We start from the raw sequence: 17,140 nt of genomic DNA, 5'->3' as shown, positions 1-17,140 counted from the left end.
GTATTCAAGATGATCACAGACTATGGGAAAGACTGATATATGAACATGATTATGTGATGTGCTGAATTCATCTCAATTCACCTGGGGGGACTAGGAAAAGCTTGGTTGAGGAAGACAATGTTTGAGCTAAGACTTGAAGAGTAGGAATCCTCAGGTGAATGAGGGGGTGGGATGAGAGAAAAGGAAAATACTCCAGAAGTCCAGCAAATACAGACAGTTGTGAGAAAATACAGAAATATCAAGGAAGGCAGATAATTCAGTATGACTAGTACAGTCATAATATAGAGAGGAGCTTGGACTGAGATGAGCCTGGAACAAGCCAACCAGGCACAAGCTACAGAAGCCTTTTTATACTTTGCAAAATAGGTTTAAAAGGCTTCCACATTTTCATGTTAGCATCTCTGGCAACACTACGAAGGATTGGTTCAAGGAAGGATGGGTTCAAAACGACCAGTTAGGCAGTATCACAACAGATTTGCAAGAGTGGTAAGGGTCTGAAAAGTGGGCAGGATGGGAAGGAAGTTGGAATCTGATTCCTTTTTAAACTATTTTACTGAGATAAAATTTACATAACATAAATCCACCATGTTAATCATTTTAAAGCATAGAATTCATTGCTGATTCCTTTTCATTTATTTATTTTTTTAATTTTTTAACGTTTATTCATTTTTGAGGGACAGAGAGACACAGAGTGCAAGCAGGGAAGGGGCAGAGAGAGAGGGAGACACAGAATGCAAAGCAGGCTCCAGGCTCCAAGCTGTCAGCAGAGCCCGATGCGGGGCTCGAATTCACAAACTGCAAGATCATGACCTGAACCGAAGCCGGACCCTCAACCAACTGAGACACTCAGGCTCCCCTGCCGATTCCTTTTTTAAAAAATCTATCTTCTGGGGCACCTGGGTGGTTCAGTCGATTAAGCCTCGGACTTCAGCTCAGGTCATGATCTCATGGTTCGTCTCCCCAAGTCAGGCTCCATGCTGACAGCTCAGAACCCGTAGCTTGCTTCAGATTCTGTGTCTCCCTCTCCCTGCCCCATCCCCGATCCCACTCTGTCTCTCTCTCACTCTCTCAAAAATAAAAATTAAAAAAATTTTAAAAATAAATAAAATTTAAAAATCTATCTTCTGCTAGGCACTTCTGCTTCTATTTCAGTGAAAGATTAAATGACTAAATGGAATTTAACTGGTAGAAATAGTAGTTTTAAAAAATCTTCACTTTTCTTATTTAAAAAGGAGTAAGTAGTTACTGTAGAAATTCAGACAATAGCAGTATATAATGTAAAAAGTTAGTGTTCCCCTAATGAACAATCCCAACTACCCAGAGATAGCCACTGTTAAGATTGTTGTGTATCCTTACAAAGGTTTCTCTATACATACATACACACTTATATGTAGGTTGGTGGTGGGGGCGTTGCATAAAAGGCACCTGAAATGTAAAGTATTTCCCGGGGCACCTGAGTGGCTCAGTCGGTTGAACGTCTGACTTCGGCTCAGGTCGTGATCTCACAGTTTGTGAGTTTGAGCCCCGTGTCAGGCCCTATGCCTAGAGCCTGCTTCAGATTCTGTCTCCTTCTTTCTCAGCCCCTCCCCCACTCACACTCTGTCTCTCATTTGACTATGAATAAACATTAAAAAAATTTTTTTAAAGAATTTATAAAAGTATTTCCCTGCATCTTGTTACCCACGTAAAAACAGCTTGGAATCCCCCCCCAAAAGCCTGTTCACTTCACTACACATTTGAAAACTGTGTTTTTTTAAATTTTCTGCCAACCTAATAAGTAATTCACTTTAACTTCCTGGCTTCTTTCATCGAATAGTTCAAATATTCAGAAACAGAAAAAAATAGGCTTCTTTAATTTTTTTTTAAATTTTGTTTAATGCTTATTTATTTTTGACAGAGAGAGAGAGACAGAGCATGAGTGGGGAGGGGCAGAGAGAGGGAGACACAGAATCAGAAGCAGGCTCCAGGCTCTGAGCTGTCAGCACAGAGCCCGACGTGGGGCTCGAACTCACAGACCGCGAGATCATGACCTGAGCCGAAGTCGGACGCTCAACCGACTGAGCCACCCAGGCACCCCTAAAATAGGCTCCTTTAAATTCAGCTCAGTTGACAAGCATCTGAGACGTTTAAATAGTATTTTAAAAGTGTGTGTACAGGTGTTGTGTACTAGAGGAAGCACAAAAAAAAGTTCCTGTACTACAGGAACTAGCATAGGACTGACTGACCTAGGATTTTAGTCCTTGTTCTGCAACAAATAACTGTTTAAGCTTAGGACTCAGTTTTCCTCATCTATAAAATTAAAGAAAATAAATAATATAATTGTTAGTAATCTTGAAATCTTTAAGAGCATATGGCTCTAAGTCACAAATGTTTCAAAACACAATGTTAAAATGCCTTTGCTTGCATTGCTTAACGGGAAGTAAAGAATATTCTATGTCCTCTTCTTGCCAAAGCCAGTAAATTCCACAAAGAGGGAATCTTAGTTTTGTTCACTTACGCATATCAAGCTCCTACAACAGTACCTGGCATATTTGATATTGGCAAATGATTGAAAATGTTTTAAGAGCTTCCATCCCAGTAAATTGCTTCGAATCATTTATTTGGACAATGTCATAATCCTGGCATAGTTTTAGCTTCTCAGTTTAATTCTCACATTCCTGAAGCGAAAATGCTACAAACATATAGCTCTTAGTCGTCTAGAAAGGAGTTGCATCTACGGACTGCAGAAAGTCTACCCCCCGACCAAAAGTCAAACTTCCCTTAGCACCTGATGGGGCCCATACTGAAAGTACTGTGAACACTCGCAACTATGTACATGCACAGGCCTAACGAAGCCAGATTGTCATCTACCCCACCCCTCTCAGACTCTACATCCCCAGAAGACAAGAAGTTACAATTTCTTCTCTCGTGAACCCCATAACTCTTAAAAACGGTGAAAATGGAGCCACCAAAAGACACAGAACCCTTGGGGGAAAAGGAATAGGAAAGAGTACAGACCCTCTCAAGCCCCACTATTTGGGAAAAGCCCGTGTTGTCGCAAACAGCGTCCTCACCTCCTTCTTTCTTTGGGCAGAAGCTGAGGGAACCCCGTAACTGAGCAGCAGCGCCACCGCCATGTTCGCGGAGACACACCAAAGACACCAACGCGCTGCCATGTTCGCTCCTCTCCCTCTGAGAAGCTAAACTTTCTTCGGGCTCGGTCTGAGGGTCGGGCGTGAGAACAGGCGAACCAGCCCCCTGTCCCTCCTCATTGGTCCAACTTAGCCCTTTTGGGTGACCCTTCACATTACGTCACGGCGCTCTACTGCTAGACGCCCGCTAAAAGACGGTTCACTTCTAATTGGTCTCTGTTAGCCAATAGAAAAAGGATAATCTGGTGGTTTTTCATTGGTTTGCTAAGAATGATTAACCGCCCCTTTCGTTTACGAAAAGCTGAGACATTTGATGGATCTTCACAGGCGCATGCGCAGTTGGGAAGCGTTGCGGGGTGTTTTTTTTTTTTTTTTCTCCCCTAATCCAAAATGGTTTAAGGTTGCTGAAATGGAGTCTTTTCCCCGCTGATTTGGAAGTCCTTGAAACCCACTTTGTTCATGTAATGTTCCAGAGAAAGTGGGCCCAGCCACGTGAATGTTAGCTATCTTATTCCTCATTCTGCCTGTAAAGCTTTTCGAATCAGATGAAAATAGTAAAGGCAGGAAAGCAGAAATACACTTGATATCAATGAGGGAGATTTTTAAAAGAAAATGAGTAAGAGCTTGTTGAATACTTTCTGTGTCCCAGGAACTGTGCCTTATCCTCTGAACAGAGTGGACGTCAAAGTTATTTAAGTTTTTTTTTTCATGAAAATGTTAAAGTTAACGTTCTTAATTTATTGCTTTAAAACACCAACAAAGACTTAAATTTCAGTTTATAGACAACAAATGCCGTCTTTTTTGTTATTCTGTTTGGGAGATGAGCGCGAAACTAAGGTTGTAAGGAAGCATTTCTGTCTTTTTAGTTTTTGTATCATAGTCCGTTTCTTTAAACATCCAATTCCCCTTATCTAAAAAATAACAAAAATGCTGCATAGCTAAAGAAGTTTCCATTTATTTGGTCCAGTTCTGTTTATCATAGTAGGTTGTAAATCTGGGATGATTTAACTAGACAAGAATAATATACTCCAGAGGAAAAATACCAACAAAATAAAATCAGGTGCCTATAATTTGGATTTAATTTCATGGTGTGAAACATGATATGACTACACTTTTAGGCCTTGCTGGAAGTACATGCACATATACACACAGAAAGAGAATTTCATTATGTTGAAGACACAAAGATATGCACATAGAAAGGAAAATGGCTCGTTCTAAAGTGATGAGATGTGATCAAGAGATATGAAAAACATTTTTAAATGTTCACAGACACTAATAATAATAATACAAAATAAAAGTATATGGGGAAATGCTGTGCGATTCCATTTATATGACATTCTGGAAAAGACACACTCAAAGGGACAGAGAATAGATCAGTGGCTATCTGGGGTTGGAGGTGGGGAGAAGGGTTGGCTACAAAAGAAGCCACACAAGGAGGTTTTTGTGGTGATGGAACTGTTATATCTTTTATTGTTGGAGTGGTGACACTAGTCATTTGTCAAAACTCACAGACTGCTACACCATAAAAGAATGAATTCTACTGCATATAAATTGAACAAGTAAAAATTAAGGTAAGTTTTTAAAGAAAACAGAGAAATCTCACTTATCATGTTGGCAAAAATTCAGTATATGCCAATTTCGAGGCTGTGGGGAAACATGCACCTTCATATAATGCTGGTGGAAATGCAAAATGGTATATCGATAGAGGGTAATTTGACAGCACCTAGCAAAATTACATATGCATTTGTCCTCTGATCCAGCAATCCACTTCTAGGAATCTACTCCAAAAATAAGAAAATATATGTGTACAAAGTTACTCATTTAGCACTATTTATAACTGAAATGTACTCAAAACCACCCAAATGTTCAAATACAGGAGACTGAACATACTATAGTACATTGTTGGTTCACAAACTGGCCCCCGTACACGCAGGGCAGAGAGAGACTGAAGAAAGAAGCAGACCATTCTAGATTGGTAAGTTTTTTAAATTTTTTAATTATTTTTTGAAGTGTAGTTGAAATGCAATGTTATATTAGTTTCAAGTGTACAACAAAGTGATTTGACAATTCTATACATTATGCAGTGCTCACCCCCATGAGTGTAGTCACCATCTGTCACCATATCATGTTATAACAATATTATTGAGTATATTCCCTATGCTGTACTTCTTACCTCCATGACTTATTTATTTTACAACTGGAAGATTGTACCTCTTAATCCCCTTCACCTATTTCACCCATCTTACCTCCCCCTTCCCCTCTGGCAACCACCAGCTTGTATTTATGAGCCTGTTTCTGTTTTTTGTTTGTTCATTTGTTTTGTTTTTTAGATTCCACATATAAATGAAATCACATGGTATTTGCCTTTCTCTGTCTGACTTATTTTACTTAGTACATATCCTCTAGGTCCATTCGTGTTGTCACAAATGGCAAGATTTCAGGGCACCTGAGTGGCTCACTTGGTTTAATGTCCAACTCTTGATTTCAGCTCAGGTCATGATCTCATGGTTCGTGGGACTGAGCCCCATGTCAGGCGCTGCCCTGACAGTGCGGAGCCTGCTTAGGATTCTCTCTCTCCCTTTTTCTCTCTGCCCCTCCCCTGCTGTCCTGTTCTCTCTCTTTCACTCAAAATAAATAAACATTAAAAAAACAAATGGCAAGATTTCATTTTTTATGGCTAAGTAATATTCTACTGTATATAACACGTTTTCTGTATCCATTTATCTATCAATGGACACTTATGTTGTATTTTTAATAAGCAAGGGAACTTACTTGTGAGGCTTATCTTGGGCAGCTGCAAAATGAGTAGAATTCCTCCCCTGCCCACCAGATCTCAAAAGGCCTTAACTGGGTTCAGTCATGTATTCTGTACAAGTGGTCTCAACAATAACTTACTCTCAAGGTTATGTCATTAGAATAGCTCTCATTGTGGAGATAGTAAGCATAATGTACATTCCAAGAATGGGGTTTGAGTGAGGAGTATCTGATTGCCTGGATCCAGTTCGCAGGTCAACCAGCAGTCAAGTCCTCACGATTACCTCCTCCAACATAGATAAACAACATTGAGTATTTTACAGATATATATATATATATATATATATATATATATATATATATAAAGGTAAATGATATGGATTTTCTTTTTTTTTTTTTAATTTTTTTTTCAACGTTTATTTATTTTTGGGACAGAGAGAGACAGAGCATGAATGGGGGAGGGGCAGAGAGAGAGGGAGACACAGAATCGGAAACAGGCTCCAGGCTCTGAGCCATCAGCCCAGAGCCCGACGCGGGGCTCGAACTCCCGGACCGCGAGATCGTGACCTGGCTGAAGTCGGCCGCTTAACCAACTGCGCCACCCAGGCGCCCCATGATATGGATTTTCAAGATCTATTGTTAAGTGGGAAAAACCCAAAGTACAAAGGAATATACATATTTGATACATTTCTGTAAAATAGAAGAAGAAATAAGAAAATATACACATATTTACCCATTTTTTGCAAAAGGAAACACACAAAAAAAGTTAAACCAGAAATTAATGAAATTGGTTATCTATAGGAGGTGGAAGAAATGGAGTGGAACAGTTATGGGAGGGAATGACACTTCTCTAAGTATACAAGTGTGTATAGTTTTGACTTTTGCAATAATGTAAATATTTATAAAATAATCCAATTATAAAAACCAAATCATTTGGTTTTTCAAGATGAAAAACATTCTAAAGATGAATCGTGGTGATGATTGCACAAAAATGTGAATGTACTTAACGTCACTAAACTGTACACTTGAAAATTGTTGAAGGTAAATATTATGCTATGTATATTTTACCACAATTTAAAAAATAAATTAGACGAGTGCCTGGCTGGCTTAGTCGGTTGAGCATGCGACTCTTGTGAGTTTGAGCCCCACATTGGATGTAGAGCTTACTTAAAAAAATTATAATTTAAAAGATAAAATAAATTAGAAAAAATTTAAATCATATCAGTAAGAATGTGGGAAAACTTAAATTGAATATAAACAGAAAAAAAGAGAGCTTGACACTATTTCAAATGAAAAACAACCACGCTATGATGGCCCCCAGGTGGCTCAGTAGGTTAAACGTCCAACTTCATCTCAGGTCATGATCTCATGGTTTGCGAGTTTGAGCCCCACATTGGGCTCCGTGCTGACAGCTCAGAGCCTGGAGCCTGCTTCAGATTCTGTGTCTCCCTCTCTCTCTGTCCCTCCCCCACTAGCACTCTGTCTCTCTGTCTCAAAAATAAATAAACATTTAAAAAAGTAAAAAAAAAAAAAAGAAAAACTACACTAAAGAAAAAAACAAATCTGAATAATTTATGAACACAGGACTTTGATTATACACCATTAGTCGAAAAAGAAAAAAACCTACAAGCAAATCTTGAACTCTTCTAAGTAGATTTGTTTTTCATAGCGATATGAGTATTGTATATAATATATTGTATATAATGTAATATGTATAAACACTGATGTTATTGAAAGCCAGGATTCTCACTATGGAAGAAGGGAGATACAAATATGAAAGGGGGGAAACTAAAAAAGAACTTTTGGGGATTGGACTGGCATTGGACGTATTAGTATAAAAATATTATTCATAACATATATTCCTAGCCCTATTTGCTGAAAGGACTAGAAGCAACGACACTCCAATATCAATGAGCATACTTGGCGCCGAATATATATTGCTAAATAACATCTCTAAAAAAAATTAGGGCTCCTTAGAGAAATGGCTGGTTCCAGTACCATGGCAGGGAAAGTACAAGATGAACCTTGAACAGCTTATGTCAGAAAATAAACACATGATAAAAAAATAATGAAGTCATGTAAAAAAATACATATAAACCAGGTTGAATGGAATCCTACTGTTCACATCTGGGACTATTGATTATTAAAATAAATCATGCTAGTAATGGATTATAGCTGTTGAATCCACAAATCCATACTGATAATGAACAAATAAAATGGAGGAGGGGATAAAATTCCTCCCTACAGCAGAACACCCACTATTAAATATAGAAGCAATGATAGTTAGAAAATCACCATTTGAAACTTTCACACTAATAATTTATTTAGGCAAAAATCATCAATGGATACAATAACTAGTGGGTGAGATTTTGATCAAGAATAGGATATTCACATGGTCTCAATGTATTTTTCACATTACTTATTACAAAGGAAAAAAACCCCAGTAACTTTAGTGTAGGAACTTGGAAGCCACTCTTTGGACCAGATGATTAAAGTTGGCAATAATGAGACAATTATAGGACACTGTATGCTTCCTAATAAGATGCCCTAAGAAGATACATCTGTTACATAGTATTCCTGCCAGAAGTGCATAAATTGAATTCAATCATGAGTAAACATTAAGCACACACAATTTGTGGGAATTTTTACAAAATAATTGGCCTATACTCTTCAAAGATATTACAGAGCACAGACCTGTGGAGTCAGAAGGTCCATTACCAGTTCTTCCACTTACAATTGACTAATCTTGATCTTCTAGTCACTTAAGGATTATGCACCTCACTTCCTTCACATGTAAAACTGAGAGAATAAAGGTTACTGGTAGTGACAAAAAAATTAATGCCACAAAAGACAAAGACAGAGGAACTATTCAATTTTAAAGGAAACTAAAGACACACAACAACTAAATTCAATATGGGGATCTGGACTGAATTCTGGATACAGACACTGGGACAATTGGTGAATTGGAATATGAGCTGTATTGTATCAATACTAAAATTTCTTAATTTGATGACTGTACTATGGTTATGTAATAGAATATCTTATTCTTACAAAATGAACCCTTTAGTATTAACAGGTAAAAGTACATGATGTATGCAAGTTATTCTCAAATGGTTCAGATCTGCCCCCCACCATAGACAGAGAGAGAGAGAGAGAGAGAGAGAGAACACATGTGGCAAAACATTATCCAAGTGGTGTACCTTGGCAATGGGTGTTTTAGGAGTTCTCTTCACCACCTATATTTTATTATGAAAATATCCAAACATACAGAAAGTGTGAAAGAACTGTACTCTGAACACCCACCATCAAGATTCTACAATTATGACGTTGTTTATCCACATATTACTAGTTTCTTTTTACTATTCTTGCAACTTTTCTAAATTTTAAATCATTTCAAAATTAAAAGTTAAACAAAGTAGTATGTAGTAATAGGAGACCAAAAAAAAAATTAGAGAAATGAAGTTCGGAGGACCCAAACGAACTGCTAATGTGGAGCGAGATACAGGCTCAAAGACTCTGAAACACTATTTTGAAGCTAGCGCCTTGGATGTGTCAGCCTAAAATCACTGTCTTAGCTCTCTGTAGAGCTCCAAACCTGGCTCCAAGACGGGGGCAGGGGGAGGATTCTCTCATTTTTCACTGAATACCATCGTACACCACTCACAAAGCGTGAAACTACATCTCCCAGAAAGCCTTTTTCCTTCCTGTTTGTAAAGAGGATTACAATTTCTATAGGGTTTTTTTAAGGTCTCGCGAGATTTCATTAAATCTCATTAAAGTATCCAGCAAAAAGCCATTTTGTTTTTCAGGGCTCTTTGCAAGGGGACTTGGCTCCAAATTGTAGCAAATCAGCAGCTACAGTTGCACCGTTCGGTCTTCAGCTTCAGGATGTTTCCTATGGCCAGAAACGCTTTCAGTCGTCTCCGAGGTAAGCAAAAATTGTGAGCAAATAATTTCCAACTGCATTTTATCAATTTGTCCTCATGGTTTCTCGTGCCCTTTCCCTCCACCTTCATCCTGACTTTCTAATTCTAAATGCGCAGTCTCCCGAAGTAATTGGAAAGCTGTCCTTAGCATTAACTTAATCACGCAGAGTTCCTGTTTTGGTTCCCAGCTCGCTCTGTTACCAGAGTCATAACATACCCAGTTTTTTTTTTTTATTATTATTCAATTATGTACAATTGCAGGGAAGGAGGCACTTGGTGGACACTAATCCCTTAGTAAGTTTTAGCTTTGAGGGTGCACTTACCCCGAAAGAGAAGAACCTTCTCTCCCAATTCCTTTAACTGGGGAAGGAAACTGTAAATGTAGCTTCTCCTCTGGTTTCATTGCAAGGTGACAGCCTAAATGGTGGCCCTGCAGCTTTTATGTAGTTTGTAGGTTAGTAAGTGAATATTAGCTTATTCGAAAGCAATTGTAATTTTTTTTTCTTGTCTAAAAGTTAAGCAGGTACAGGGAATTTTGAGACCAGCCTTATGTATTGAGAATGTATTACATTGGAGAGAAAAATTCATTTACGTACTTGATTTGCAGTGAAGGTGACCTTGACTAATGTGAGCAGTGGTTTTACATTGAAAGTGACCTTAAGCAATTACCATATTGCTTCTTGAGCCATCTTGTTATTTTCAGTTTACAGAGTCATTTAGAGGTATTAGTAGATTGTGTTCTAAACACTGAAGCAGCTTTGACAATAACGAAAACAATAGTTACCCAACAGGGTTTTCAATATTCCAAAAGCCACGTCTATTATCTCTTTCACTTTGGGCAAATGATTTTTCTCTGAACCTCATTTTCCTTCTTTGTAAGATAGGGTTTTAGTAAAAAATTCCTACTTCATACCATTGTTGAGGATTATATGAGATCACCAATAGGTGGTAACCAAGAAATTTCTTGTTAACAGAGGAGAGGTCTAAAGAAATCCACTTGGGTTACCGGAATGTTGAAGTCATGAGGTGTTGCAGAATTGTTTGGTAATTTTAATCTATTTGCCCTTTGAGCTGGTACGGCCTGTACTTCTCAGGAAAGGGAGGTTTTTTTGTTGTTGTTGTTATGTTTGTTTTTCAATGTGGAAGTCACACGCTCACTTTTTAATAACTGCTCTAGAGCAGAATGTATAGTGAAATGTTTGTAAATTTGCTCATCCCAAGTGTATCTAAAGGTGAAAAGAAAACCTGTAAGGCAGTTCAGAGGAGAAATCATTAATGGCCAAATAACTATCCCGAGATAACCCATTCTATCACATAGAAGCTATTAAATTCTTAAATGCTAGTGAATGGGCAACAATTACATAAGTAGTGCCATTTGAGGATCTAAAACAATAAGGACCTGTTACTTCGGAAGAAAAAAAAAATATCCGGAAATACGCGTTTTCCAGTCTCGGGCTCTTTGCCAAGCTCTTCTAAGTGCCTCCAGAGGCAGTTTGAAAACTCATTCTACTAAAATAATAGTAACGCAAAGTTTTAATGTCCTTCTGCTCAAAAACCTTTGCCTCTACCAACGATCCTTTCTAGTTTTATCCCCCATTACTTGTCCGTATACCTTGTCCTTCAAGCAAACATAACTTTTTTCTTTAATTTCCCCCTTTTCTAATGTTTGTTTATTCTTGAGAGAAAGAGGCAGAAAGCATGCTGCACGCATGAGTAGGGGAGGGGCAGAAAGAGGGAGATACAGTATCCGAACCAGGCTCCAGGCTCTGAGAGGTCAGCACAGAGCCTGATTCGGGGCTTGAACCCAAGAACCACAAGATGATGAGCAGAGCCGAAGTCGGACGCTTAACTGACTGAGCCACCCAGGTGCCCCCATAATTGCTTTTTTAATATACTAGGCTTTTCTTTGTTTGCCGTTTTTCACATTTCCCTTTCCTACATTTATGTAACCAAATCCTACCTTCTGTTCAAAGTGCTTGTCTAATATTCTACTTGTAGTACAGTGGTTTGTGTATGCGTGTCCCATATCCTCCTCTAATTTAGGAGGTTACTTGAGGACAGGATCTGTGTTTTACACATTTTCATGTACCCCATTTCTTTTAGCATGGTATTCATTTGTTTTTGAAAAAATCAAGATTATTCTAGTTTTGTTTTGTTTTTGTAATTTAAAAAAAAATTTTTTTTACGTTTGTTTATTTTTGAGACAGAGAGAGAGCATGAGCAGGGGAGGGGCAGAGAGAGAGAGAGGGAGACACAGAATCTGAGACAGGCTCCAGCCTCTGAGCTGTCAGCACAGAGCCCGATGCGGGGCTCGAACTCACGGACTGCGAGATCATGACCCGAGCCAAAGTCGGACGCCCAACCGACTGAGCCACCCAGGTGCCCCTGTTTTTGTAATTTTAAGGTGATAAGCATTTAGTGTGCTTTAATTTGAAATTCATTTTGAGGGTGTTGTAAGTTGTTGAGTACTGCAGAGTAAACTCTAGTGAAAATTTAAGTCACTCAAATTAATGAATAGGAGCCAAGTTCCAGAGGTTTGTAGTGAAATGTTACTGACACCACCTGTCCTTTTTATCTCCCAAGATTTTATTTTAATTTTTAAATGTTTGTTTATTTATTTTTGAGAGAGAGAGCGTGCGAGCTCACAAGTGGGGTAGGGACAGAAAGAGAATCCCAAGCAGACTCCATGACCTACATGGGGCTTGAACTCACGAACCTCAAGATCATGATCTGAGCTGAAATCAAGAGTTGGCTGCTCAACCGACTGAGCAACCCAGGCACTCCCTGTCCCCCAAGATTTTACTATGAATAATTTTCAGACATATAGAAAAGTTGGAAGAATTGTATGATCACACACAAATTACAAATTAATTCAAATTAATTATTGATACAAATTAATGTTAATGGATACAATTAACATTTTGATATATTTGTTTTCTCACATATCTTTTTTTTTTTTAATTTTTTTTTGTTTTTTTCAACGTTTATTTATTTTTGGGACAGAGAGAGACAGAGCATGAACGGGGGAGGGGCAGAGAGAGAGGGAGACACAGAATCGGAAGCAGGCTCCAGGCTCTGAGCCATCAGCCCAGAGCCTGACGCGGGGCTCGAACTCACGGAACGTGAGATCGTGACCTGGCTGAAGTCGGACGCTTAACCGACTGCGCCACCCAGGCGCCCCTCACATATCTTTTTTTAATGTTTGTTTATTTTTGAGAGAGAGGATGAGCAGGGGAGGGGCAGAGAGAGAGGGAGACAGAGGATCCAAAGCAGGGTCTGTGCTGACAGCAGAGTGCTCGAACTCATGAACTCTGAGATCATGACCTTAGCTGAAGTCGGATGCTTAACCAACTGAGCCATTCAGGTGCCCCTGGTTTCTCACATATCTATACATCTGTCATTTCGTCTTATTTTTGATGCATTTTAAAGTACGCTACTTTGCTTTTAGCTACAATATGTTTTAACATTTTATTGAAGTGCCTGATACTATAAAGTTAACTTCCTTTGCTTTCCTGATGGCAGTATCAGTTACATGTTCTCTTTTCCTTATAATTGATAGATATGTTTCTGTATTTCTTTTTTCCTTTAAGTTCAAAGCATTCAGCAAACAATGGCAAGGCAGAGCCACCAGAAACGGACACCTGATTTCCATGACAAATACGGTAATGCTGTATTAGCTAGTGGAGCCACTTTCTGTGTTGCTGTATGGGCTTATGTAAGTACTATTGATTGATAATTTTCTATATTAGATGTTTTTCATTCCTATTTAATATATATATATTTGTTTATGTTTTTTTAATTTTTTTTTTCCCAACGTTTATTTATTTTTGGGACAGAGAGAGACAGAGCATGAACGAGGGAGGGGCAGAGAGAGAGGGAGACACAGAATCGGAAACAGGCTCCAGGCTCTGAGCCATCAGCCCAGAGCCTGACGCGGGGCTCGAACCCACGGACCGCGAGATTGTGACCTGGCTGAAGTTGGACGCTTAACCGACTGCGCCACCCAGGCGCCCCTATATTTATTTTTGAGAGAGAGAGAGAGAGAGAGAGAGGGGGGGGGGCTTGTAAGGGGGGGGGGGGGAGACACAGAATCCGAAACAGGCTCCAGGCTCTGAGCTGGCAGCACAGAGCCCGACGCAGGGCTCGAACCCACGAACTGTGAAATCATGACCTGAGCTGAAGTCAGTTGCCCAACTGACTGAGCCATCCAGGCGCCCCTTCATTCCTATTTAGTTCATGAATTCAAAATGTTTTCACATAGTAGTATACATTTCTTGTTCAGAGGGACTTCAGAGATTTTCTGATGTAATTAACCACCCAGTACAGGAATTTCTTCCATAGCATTAAGCATTCATATTTTACCCATCATTTTCTTGCCAAAGAAATTCTGATCCCATTTTCATGTATCAACCATTAGATACTAGAAAATTGCTATCATGTCTCCTGGATCTTCTCTTAAACATCCTTAGTTCTGTTAATCACTTTTTGTTATGTGGTTTCCAGGGTTTTCACCATCTTGGGTCACCTTCCTTCACTTAATCAGTTTCTCTTCTAAAGTTCTGCCCTCCGAACAGAGTACAACATTTTTGATGGATGAGATGTAAAAGTGACTTGTTTTCACTATTATAGTTTTTTACATCTTACATGTAACAATCTGCTTACCAGTTTATATACTTGCTGGTTAAAAGTGGGATAAATATATAAGTTGTTCTTAAAAGATACGTATAAATCCTTACCTTAATAAACAAAGATATTTATTAATGGGGCTTTTTATTCTTGTTTTAACCTTCCTTAAATATACTGTTAAATAGGTGTGTCTACTTAATTAGAAGAGTAAATAGATTTTGAACAAATGTGTGATTAGGGGCACTTTTGGAGTGGTGTTCCTTGAAAGGATATTACAAAAGTGCTCTTTGGCAGTATTTAGGTAGTTGTGGTTGAGTGAAGCAATGTTTTGAGGAGATGTTACAGAAATGTGAAGTAGAAATTTGAGTTAATTAAATTAAAAATTCAATTGCCCTGTCATATTAGCCACATTTCAGTTGCTCAGTAACCATATGTAGCTCTTGTATTGGACAATGAAGATCTAGAACATTTCTTTCATCTCCGGAAGTTCTATTGAAGAGTACTGCTCTGGAGAATTAGGACAGCAATTAGGTTTGGCTTACATAGTGGGCACTATATATCCCAGCTGAGTCTCTGTGTGTTTTTAACCTGTAGAGTAGAATACCTTTGTCACTTTTAAGAAATGGTCTCCAAGGGAGAGTGGACTCTGGTTTAAACTTTTATAACTGATAGCATTTTAATTCTTACAGACAGCAACACAAATTGGAATAGAATGGAACCTGTCCCCTGTTGGCAGAGTCACCCCAAAGGAATGGAGAGATCAGTAGTCATCCCAGCTGGTGTAATAATGAATTGTTTCAAAACCAACTCCTAATTGATGCCAAGTAAAAGCACTGTGCACCCATTAAAATATGGCCTGATTGAAGAAATAAAGTATATTTGAAACCTTTGTTGTCATTTTGTTTCTTTTGTAATGAAACCAAGCTTGATCACTTTTCATTTATTTAACCTTTGTGTTACTATTAAAGGAAGATGCATTATAATTTCTTAAATAATTTTTCTTTATGAGGTGTTATGAAAGGAAAATTTGGCTATCACCTGGAAGTCAACTTTATAGTAGGCTTATAGTTCATGAATAAGTGATTTCAGAGTTACTTTAGGTCATCTTTGAGTGCCCAGATATTGATATGCATACTGCTTTCTACCTCTAATTTATATGTATATTTGGAATTGCAATTAAGTCCTTTTTACTCCTGCCAAGAGAACTTGGGGTGTCACCACCCAAGGGAAGAGTGATCCTATCAGATGAACTCCTAGGATGTCTGAAGATTAGATAGCTCTTTGGCTCTGTTGGCACATTCATCTTAGAGCTTTGGATCTTTCATTATATTTATTTAGGATGTTTGTGATGCTATTAAAGAAAGGATCTGTCAAATATGGTTTATTGTCACTTAACCAGCTACTTTCGGTGACCTGTTGGCATCCTGTAATTATACCAACTTTTGATGCATGTATTATCCTGAATTCAGTATGACTTTGGATTTTATGTGTAAGATGCTAACTGAAGAAAACATCTATGTTTGAAGCACATTGGTGCTTTGTTAATTCCTTGGCTGAAGGCGTAAAAAGCCTCATGTTTGTTGATAGTGCTCAAATAAGCAGAAAATGGAATTTCAGTGGAGTAATCTATGTTAGCTAAATTAGAGATCCCTAAATTCACTCACCTAAAGTAAGTTATCAGGTAAGTGGCTTTTAGGCATTGCCAAATTTACCTGATGTATGTAGGTAAGGATGTATGTGTAACCAAACATCAGAAAAATTTTTACCTGTTGTATGAAATACTATAAGAATGCTCTTATGGCAAAATGCATCAAAGCCAGTAAGTAATTTCATTGAGTAGGAAAAATAAGTTGAATGTCCTTGCAAACTATGTTGCAGATTAGTAACTATGTAATAGTGCCTATATTTGATAAAATTTGAACACTATATTTAGAAAGAATGTTAAAATAGGACTAAAGTGTTCAAATGCATGTAGCCCTAAGATGTGATTAAGTAAAATAAACATTTCTTTAAGGAAGCTTTAACTTTCCATTAGATTATTTACCTCTTCATTACTGAATTTTTATTGAGGATTACTAACGACTATACACAGTTTTCAATATGATTTGTGCCACTTTGTCAGATAAGTGTTGCCAGCTCTTATAGGCAAAAAAAAAAAAAAATTTAAAAATGTCTACTTGTCCATTTGCCAACATATATGTTTCTCTGTGTGATAAAATCTGGTGGTGGTAGTTGGCATGTCTGAACAGACTTTTAAAACTTCATTTTGTACTTAATCTTGTCCTGATGAGTAATTGTAAAACTACCATGGCCAGGGTGCCTGGGTGGCTCAGGTCATGATCTCGCAGTTTGTGGGTTTGAGCCCCTTGTTGGGCTCTGTGCTGACAGCTCAGAGCCTGGAGCTTGCTTCGGATTCTGTGTCTCTCTCTCTCTCTCTCTGCTGTTCACAATCTGTCTTCTCTCAAAATTAAATAAAAAATAATAATATAGAATAAAACTGCCATGGCCACTACCAGAAATGAAGCAGTAGTAGAAGTCTAAATTAGTTTGTGTCATCACAGTGTTCTGACCTTGCAGCCTCCCTAGTATACTCAAAGGTCTATCCTCTCACAAACACACTCAGTTTATCCCAGAACATCACTGAAAGTTTTAATACCTAGATTGGGAAGGTTGTCAAATTAGTCTTCCTATCAAAAATCTGTC

General features: G+C 38.3%; 2 protein-coding genes across 3 annotated transcripts in view; one reads left to right on the top strand and one right to left on the bottom strand.

Annotated features, from left to right (window-relative positions):
• Positions 1 to 3,301, bottom strand: part of MAGT1 (magnesium transporter 1) — a 60,317-nt gene extending 57,016 nt beyond the window's left edge. The window contains exon 1 of one of the 2 annotated variants that reach the window (XM_040467915.1): positions 3,054 to 3,301. In XM_040467915.1, coding sequence (XP_040323849.1) covers positions 3,054 to 3,155 — 102 coding nt within the window. In that variant the 5' untranslated portion in view covers positions 3,156 to 3,301. The remainder of the gene's footprint in view (positions 1 to 3,053) is intronic. The other variant, XM_040467914.1, reaches the window with a different exon arrangement.
• A 6,370-nt stretch (positions 3,302 to 9,671) lies between these two features.
• COX7B (cytochrome c oxidase subunit 7B) lies at positions 9,672 to 15,326 on the top strand. Its single transcript, XM_040467875.1, has 3 exons — positions 9,672 to 9,813; positions 13,402 to 13,526; positions 15,127 to 15,326. Exons 1-3 carry the CDS (start codon positions 9,774 to 9,776, stop codon positions 15,202 to 15,204), a joined length of 243 nt encoding a protein of 80 aa, XP_040323809.1. The 5' UTR covers positions 9,672 to 9,773; the 3' UTR covers positions 15,205 to 15,326.
• The last annotated feature ends 1,814 nt before the right edge of the window (positions 15,327 to 17,140 follow it).

Source organism: Herpailurus yagouaroundi, unplaced genomic scaffold, assembly GCF_014898765.1.
Source record: "Herpailurus yagouaroundi ecotype Mexico unplaced genomic scaffold, PumYag 67623, whole genome shotgun sequence".
NCBI classification, from domain to species: Eukaryota; Metazoa; Chordata; class Mammalia; order Carnivora; family Felidae; genus Herpailurus; species Herpailurus yagouaroundi.
The sequence above is the reverse complement of the archived record's forward strand: the minus strand, read 5'-3'. Positions and strand labels throughout refer to the sequence as shown.

What these genes read in the sequence shown, in the direction of transcription:
- COX7B (XM_040467875.1), top strand. Translation starts at nt 9,774, where the DNA reads ATGTTTCCTATGGCCAGAAACGCTTTCAGTCGTCTCCGAG. An exon ending in CGCTTTCAGTCGTCTCCGAG is followed by an intron (nt 9,814 to 13,401) that starts GTAAGCAAAAAT and finishes TTTTCCTTTAAG; the next exon opens with TTCAAAGCATTCAGCAAACA. An exon ending in GTGTTGCTGTATGGGCTTAT is followed by an intron (nt 13,527 to 15,126) that starts GTAAGTACTATT and finishes TAATTCTTACAG; the next exon opens with ACAGCAACACAAATTGGAAT.